The sequence below is a fragment of the Mobula hypostoma genome, chromosome 12 (assembly GCF_963921235.1).
Source record: "Mobula hypostoma chromosome 12, sMobHyp1.1, whole genome shotgun sequence".
Lineage (NCBI taxonomy): Eukaryota > Metazoa > Chordata > Chondrichthyes > Myliobatiformes > Myliobatidae > Mobula > Mobula hypostoma.
Genome location: NC_086108.1, coordinates 29,997,008 through 30,005,240, shown reverse-complemented (window position 1 = coordinate 30,005,240; position 8,233 = coordinate 29,997,008). Strand labels below are relative to the sequence as shown.

Sequence of the window (8,233 nt, the reverse complement as noted above, 5' to 3'; positions counted from 1 at the left end):
GACAGGACTTAAATCCAAGTGTCTGTATGCAGTTTTAATATGGACTGGGATGTGATATTACAAATTGGGGAAAGGTGCAAAGGGAGAGGGCGTGGGGTAGAACAAAAAGAACGGAGTTATCTTAGTGTGTGAACAGCTCACAACCATTTCCCAGCCAGCCAGTGGATCATTGGAGAATCTGGTATGTGGTTAGATCAAATATTTTAAAGATGGCAATGATGCAGATGGCCAGTCCACAACTTGGCCTAGATGACATTTCAGGGAGCCGAGGTCTCAACATCCAAGATAAACAGGGAGTAGCAGTTATGATCGGAGATGCACAAATAACTACAAACAAAACCTAATACCTTAAGTATCCCAGACATTCATTCCACTTCAAAAATTGAAAAGAGTAAGCTGATGCAATGAAATTTATTTTTAGTAACTATTTTAAAACAAATTATACAATTATACAAGGAATATGGAAAAATATTTACAAAAGTATACATTCAGGAGTTACACCAATACCTTAGACAATTTTATCATAATGTCTATGCCCAGTGCTGACAAACATGGCCCAGATTTTTAATCTAAGTAGTTGGTGGTTTGGGGTGATTGCATCTGATGACCAAATCATTGACAGGGATCTACTAGATCAATAGGATGAGGAAAGAGAAAACAAAGGGCTCCAAATCTAGGACTGAGAGCTCCCCAAAGTGTCATCACAGCTCATAGGCACATGGATACCAAAACTGTGGGAATTGCGCAAAAAGATACCGAAACTGTAAAAGTGCATCAAGCACTTGTGTCATTTAATTTATACATAGTGCAAAACCAAATTTGAAACAAACTAAATACTGTTGAGACATTCTTCACATTTAAGCTATTTTGAAGTTTTTTTTGGTTGGGAAGTATCTGAGGAGTGAACATGCCCTACACCTGAGAAATGATTGCACTGAAGTTAAAAGATCAATGAGCAAACGTAAGATTAGGTTCTTGACTGTCAAATCCTGCACAAGGGAATTGCTTGCTTGATAGGTTACAGCAGGCAGAGCCCACAAGATAATGGCAGTTCTAGTCGTAAAACAGATAAAATGATGGACAAAAATGGTCATAATGTTCATAATCCAGATAATTTGGTCCCCTCTGCATCTTGTAAAGATCCCCCAGCCCCTCCTAAACAGCTTACATTTACAAATGTACATACAAAATAACAGTTCAGTATAAAGCTGACCAGCATTTCAAGACAAGTGCAACATTATTGGCACAATACGCCCTCCTTTCATCATTTCTTGCAGTTGTCCTTCGTTGAAGGCAGGTTTAATTCTGTACATCCAGAAGTGATTAAATCATTAGGCAGGGAGGGGTGAAAGGCAGGAAACATCTGCTGAAGGGTTTAAAGGCCAATCCAAACACTTTCTAAAAGTATTCATCATCCGGCCAATGACTGGAGTGCAGTCACTAGTTCTAATGTGACCTTGCAGGAAACAGAGCCAACAACCACAATTAGTCAACAGGGTTAGTAAATAAAGTTTTTCCTCCCCTTCTTTGAATTGATTCACTTGATCTTCACTGGGGCTGTGACAAGCCTGCCAATGATCCTCCAGCCTGAATAAAACTCAGCCTATTCTAAACAAGGCTGATGTGCAAAACATTTCAACAATGAACAAGCACTATTCTCAAAAGTTTAAAGTTTGGTCAATGCCATTCATGTTGTTGGGTAAATTAAGTAAAATACTGCCTAGGTGATATTTATTCACATACATTCCAGGGCTCTCAATACTGAGTGGTAGTGTCCATCTCTGGCGGAGATGAATGCACTGAAGTCGGTCTCCCTCACAGCGTAACTTTGCTCAGTCTGTTTGTCATTATTCCTTTTTTGGCAGTTCTCGGTAGCGTAGAGCTGGATCGACTCCGCAGTTTAACCTGTCGATTTAGGCTCCGCTTTCTCAGAATAAAGTCAAAATTCACAGAGGTGTTCATTGCATAAAACACATTGGCATTGTCTGGAATTACCAGTTCTGGAAAAAAAAAAGGTGATATATATTTACATGACTATCTTGTTATGTGAGTACAAGTCTACAGAACTAGATATAGAATTAAGAGTAGCTCACCAGTCGGACTTAGTTTAAGCAAGGGTTTGGATTAGAATCTACAGCTGAAATACCAGTATCTACTGTACTTCATTTTGAATAGGTTCAACATGAATTTTTTAAAAAATACATCTTTGTTTAGACACATTTATTGCCACTATCATTCCTCCACAGATTTGTATATGCCACTTTCTTTAACATGTTTTTCTTTTGATAAAATGGAAAAAATTTGGCAACTTCAGCAGCCTGATCAGAGGCAACAGGACTGATACCGGTCTGAAGTCAAATCAAGAAAAGAGTGGGAAATATCTTCTAGCTTTCACTCCAGAAGAACAAGAAATAAACCAAATGCATTTTAAGACAATTCAACATCAAGGGCTATTTTACTGATCTCAGTAATGAAGACTGAAAGATACTACTACATCATCGCTTAAAAAAAAACAATTACAGGAATTTCTGTTGCAGGAAATATAAACTGGATATCTATAAACACCAGACAGAAAAAGCACCAAAATGTCAGCAACACTATACGAGAAGGCTCACCATCAGTGCCTTTATAGAAGAAATAAGAACGCAATGTAACTGTGAGTTCTGCCATTAATTTTCAGTTTTTTGGGGAGAATTCTACTTAGCTAATTTTAGACTCAGAGCTGCAAGAATTTTACCCATGAACACATCAAAAGACATGAAATGTGAAGCCGAATTTCATTTGGCTTATATATTCACTTTTCAGATGGTAATAGCAGAGGGCATCATGAATTACAAGCACTGAAACAACCAAATTTTCTTGCCTTGAGCAAGGAGTAAAGTCAAATTTTTTAAACTTCTGCAAACCAATTTTTAAAGGAATAAATTAAAACCAAATAAATTTGGTATACTCTGTATTATCCAAATCATTTATCATGATTACTTGTGACAAAAGAGATTGCTATTCAGAACCATTGAGTCTGGAATCCCACCCATATTCCCGTACAACCTATTCTTGTACACATGCTTATCAACTCTATTAATACCCCTGCCGCCCACCTAGAGCAGGGCCCATTCATTTATTGACATATCCTTAAATACAGGAAAAAATTGGAGCACCCAGAGGAAATAGGGGCCCATATCCAAGAAAGGATGCGCTGGCATTGGAGAGGGCCCAGGAGATTTACAAGAATTATCCTGGGAATGAAGAGCGTCTGATGGCTTTGGGCCTGTACTTGCTAAGGTTTAGAAGAATGGTGGGGGGGGGGGGGCAGGAAAATCTCATTTTAATCTACCAAATATTAAAAGGAGGATTTTTCAAATAGTGGGAGAGCCTAGAACCAGACTGCACAGTGTCAGGAGAGGAGGTTGTCCCTTTAGAAAAGAGAAGAGGAGGAATTTCTTTAGTCATGGTGGTGAATCTATAGAATTCATTGCCACAGCTGGCAGTGGAGGACAAGTCGTTAGATATACTGAAAGTGGAGGTCTTGTTAGTAAGGGCATCTAAGATCATGGGCAGAAGGCAGAAGAATGGGGTTGAAAGGGGTTATAAATCAGACATGAAATCAAATGATGCTATTTCTTATGGTCTTATGGAAATTTACACAATCACAGACAGAACCTCACAGACAGCAGTGAAGGTCAGGATCAAACTTGGGTTCTTAAGAGTTCTGTGGCAGCATCTCTAATATGCCAACAAAACAGAATTACTCCAGACAGGATCATGTAAGTAATTCTGGGTCAATGTGAATTTAGTTCAAGAAATTTGATTTCTCCAGTATTCAAAGGAAATCAGTCAGAAGACTGCCTTTTTTTAAGCATTGTAGAACCTTGATTTTCATTCCTCACCTCTATCTTCTGAGATGACCTGGACAAGCTGATATTCCTCTGAATGCTCTCCTTCCAGATTGTGCTTGGACATGGCTCTCTGGATTACAACAGGCGTCTTGTCTTGGCTGGTCAGCTAGACAGGAAGAGAAAAAGCATCACCAGTCATTGAAAGTGGGGATGCAGGTACAGCCGGCGGTGAAAAAGGTGAATGGTATGCTGGCATTTATAGCGAGAGGATTCGAGTACAGGAGCAGGGAGGTACTACTGCAGTTGTACAAGGCCTTGGTGAGACCACACCTGGAGTATTGTGTGCAGTTTTGGTCCCCTAATCTGAGGAAAGACATACTTGCCATAGAGGGAGTACAAAGAAGGTTCACCAGATTGATTCCTGGGATGGCAGGACTTTCATATGAAGAAAGACTGGATGAACTGGGCTTGTACTCGTTGGAATTTAGAAGATTGAGGGGGGATCTGATTGAAACGTATAAAATCCTAAAGGGATTGGACAGGCTAGATGCAGGAAGATTGTTCCCGATGTTGGGGAAGTCCAGAACGAGGAGCCACAGTTTGAGGATAGAGGGGAAGCCTTTTAGGACCGAGATTAGGAAAAACTTCTTCACACAGAGAGTGGTGAATCTGTGGAATTCTCTGCCACAGGAAACAGTTGAGGCCAGTTCATTGGCTATATTTAAGAGGGAGTTAGATATGGCCCTTGTGGCTACGGGGGTCAGGGGGTATGGAGGGAAGGCTGGGGCGGGGTTCTGAGTTGGAGGATCAGCCATGATCATAATAAATGGCGGTGCAGGCTCGAAGGGCCGAATGGCCTACTCCTGCACCTATTTTCTATGTTTCTATGTTTCTCTTTATCTTATATGTTAGTAGATTGCAGTTTTAGTTGGGGTGGGGGGATGCTAGAAAGAGACTGGGGATTCTTCAACAGGGATTAAAAGACAACTGCTTGTTATCCAACGACAAAACCAGTCAGTGAACATTGTACAAGTAGTGTTTAGAAAAATGCTAAGTAGTAATGACTGGTTTTAATGCCATCACCTCCCAGACCTGGGTTAATGGAAGTTTTTATCCAGCTACTTCTTTCAGCAAGTAAATTGTACAAAGAATTCAACTTCACCAGACCAGTTTCTTTCTAAATACACTGTGTTTTAAAACTTTATCAGTAAGACAGCAGTAGATTTTGTGTCCTGACGAAGGGTCTCAGCTGGAATAGTTGACGGTACCTCTTCCAAGAGATGCTGCCTGGCCTACTGCGTTCACCAGCAACTTTGATGTGTGTTGCAGTAGATTTTAAATACTGTTTTCGCAATGTGTCCCAGTAAGTGTTTCTTGTTTACATAAAAGATAGCTCAGAGGAGCTGATTAAAGTAAAAACTGTTAGCAATATTCAGTTCCTGAATGGAGTGCAAGATCTTAACCTCAGTTGCAAAACACTCTGGAATTATACAAGGAAAACAGGATACTGAAATGACAGAATGTACCAGCTTATTGGTGTGCATTGTGCTTCCTGGGTGGTGGCGACGATAATTCCACGACATGTTGGTAGGAACATGTCCACAGATTAAACAGCTAGCAACTGGCCCCAGGAGGTAAATATATTGTTTACTGCAACAGAATTGGGGAGTTTTTCCGAATAGAGAAACAGTAACCTTTGCCCTCAAATTTATTATTTTTCACCTACCCTGAGGGGTGGGGGAGAAGGGGGCTGAGCATGCCAATCAAATAGGCTTTTAAATTTAAAAAAAGCCCCATATCTTCTCCAGAAATGGCACTGAAAATTTGGTTTGCTTGAAAGTAAATAGTGTGTCAGCAATCCCTCGAAAAGCCACACGGCAGGCAAAGGAAGGAAATGTTACAACTACTGCAGCAGCTCGAAGTCCCATCAATTTTAAAACATTGTCATTCAGGTCAATTTTTCTGACGTTTGCAACAGTTTTGACTACATACAAGGGATATTTTGAACAAATAATCAAATCAAATTAACATAATGCTCATTTGCTTTTCCCAACAAAACAAGGGAGTTCAAATCAAAGAATAACAGAGTGCCCCCAATATTATGCACCAGAAACTAAATGCAGAACTTCAAAACAGCAGAACACTTCGTAGAGAAACCAGAATCTCCTTGATGCTTGAGTCACTTACGGCATTCCAGTCATATTGCATGGAATCGGCCTCTGAGATGACACCAGGTGTCAAGCACCCATTGCAACAGGGGTTCCCAACCTCTTTAATGCCATAGACCAATACTATTCAGCAAGGGGTTCAAGGGCTCAGTTTGGGAACCCCTGAGTTTCACTAATCCCACTTTATTCTACCCACACATCAGAAAGGGAGCAGATTGCAAATTTAATGCAGAACAGGAGATTACAGCCCAAAACTCAAATACATGGAGTAGCATTGACTGCAACCACACAGCCATTTTGAACTCATCTGCCAACAAGTAGTTGCTGTGACATTATTTTAAACAAAAGTCAGCAATTACTTTATACTCAAAGACTCACATCTATTATCAGGACAAAACTGACCATGGAAAAGTTCCATGCACTTACCAAGATGCTTTTGTACAGATTTCCGTTGTCATCCTCGAGGCTGACCCGGATGATGCAGCTATCTTCGTTCTGCTGGTTGTACACAGGAAGTGATAATGTTGAACCGCAGGAAGTCACTGAGATAGAGCGCTTGTGGATCTTAGGATTGTGGGGGAATGAAGGCGATGATGAAACAGTACTGATTAATGATGAGACTCCTGAAGAGGCCGTGTCCATTGAGTGTATGGACGAGCATGATGATAAAGATTCAGATGACTGGAAAACAGCAAGATATCTATTAATGAGTACAGTTCGAATAGTTCCAAATTTCCTGTTCTACCATTATGCAATGCAGTCCCAACCCTCCAAACACAGCTATAAAAGCCACATCTAAATACTCAAGTACCTTGACATCTGTCTGTCCGCCTTGTTGTTACCACCAATCAACACAACACCCATCAGCGTTAAACAAATACTGATCATTCATTATACAGTGGATTCTAATTAATTGGGAACATCTGGACCATTACAAGTTGGCCCAATTAAGTGGCTGTCCCGATTAGCCAATGTTTGATGGAAATGGTTCAAAAGGTACAAAAAAGACAAACTAGTTCGAGTATCAAATTATGTATTTAAATGAAAAGCAGAACAAATGAGAACACTATCAGAGTTCGTATGTTCTCTCCGTGTCTGTGGGTTTCCTCTGTGTGATCTGGTTTTCTCCCACATTCCAAAGACCTATGGTTTGGTTAGTGAGTTGTGGGCATACTATGTTGGCACTGGAAGCATGACACTTACGGGCTGCCCAGCACCATCCTCAAATGGGGCCAAACCCCGCTCAACCCTCAATGATTTATGCCAAATGATGCAGTTCACTGTTATGTCTTGATGGGCATGTGACAAAGAAAACTAATCTCTTAATCTCTTTTAAATTTCCAGTTACTCTAGGGTACCTTTCAGCAAGTAATCATAACATATATTGGTCACAAGTTTCAGTAATCTCGCACTAAAACCTTGGGAAGAGGAAAGGAAGAAGTCCATTAATAGAAAGGGAACTTTGAAACTGAAGACAGATCCTAAGAGATAAAGGTCAACTCAACTGCTGAGAGGCTGAATTTTCTTAGAAACAGGTTAAATGCACTTTCTACTAAAACCAATTAAATCACCAATAACCTCCCATGAAACAATATCCTTCTACATAGAAGATGATGAACTACAACGTTAATTCGCAAAAACAAATGAGGGAACCTAATGACTATGCAGAGACCAGCTATATAACAATTTGCAGAAACGCAAAGCCAAAGGGATGGTGCACCTTTATCTCCTGCTGTGTTGTCATGTGCTGACTGGCTTAAATCCTCTGTCGTACATAAGTTACAGGAAACAGCTTATGATGATTGGATATTATTGATACACTGAGAAGCTTCACTTGTACATTTTATCTAATTCAACAAAACACAGCTTAAAAACTAAGCTTTATTGGAATGAATTAGGTTGGTGTAACATGTTTAAGAGGTCATGCCCTTCAGTCACCTTTTGCTGTGGTCCTTCTGGAGTGTCAGTGGGAGTTGTGGAGGTCTCTTCAATTTCGGAGTTGTTGGAATCGGATGATGAAACACTGACAGAGTCCATGCTTTCCCCAGAACTCCCACTTGGAGGGGATTTGGGCTGCTCACAGCTCTTCGTTGGAGTACTGTTCGTGATGACATCAGACCCTAGAAAGAGCCTGCACGAGGGAAAGGGATTAATTAGCAAACAGACCAAAACAGAAATCAGAAGTAGGTACATTCTGAAAAACATTTAAATTGGACTTAACAGTGGGAT

The 8,233-nt window shown here is 40.3% G+C and overlaps 1 protein-coding gene across 5 annotated transcripts in view; it reads right to left on the bottom strand.

Moving 5' to 3' along the window:
- Positions 1 to 375: 375 nt before the first annotated feature.
- The window catches only part of rgl1 (ral guanine nucleotide dissociation stimulator-like 1), a 299,811-nt gene continuing 291,953 nt past the window's right edge, over positions 376 to 8,233 (bottom strand). For 4 of the 5 annotated variants that reach the window (XM_063063773.1, XM_063063770.1, XM_063063772.1 and 1 more), the window contains exons 15-18: positions 7,943 to 8,135; positions 6,431 to 6,685; positions 3,888 to 4,002; positions 377 to 2,000 (exon numbers count right to left, since the gene is read on the bottom strand). In XM_063063773.1, coding sequence (XP_062919843.1) covers positions 1,816 to 2,000; positions 3,888 to 4,002; positions 6,431 to 6,685; positions 7,943 to 8,135 — 748 coding nt within the window. In that variant the 3' untranslated portion in view covers positions 377 to 1,815. Of the gene's footprint in view, positions 2,001 to 3,887; positions 4,003 to 6,430; positions 6,686 to 7,942; positions 8,136 to 8,233 lie in introns of all 5 variants that reach the window. The other variant, XM_063063771.1, reaches the window with a different exon arrangement.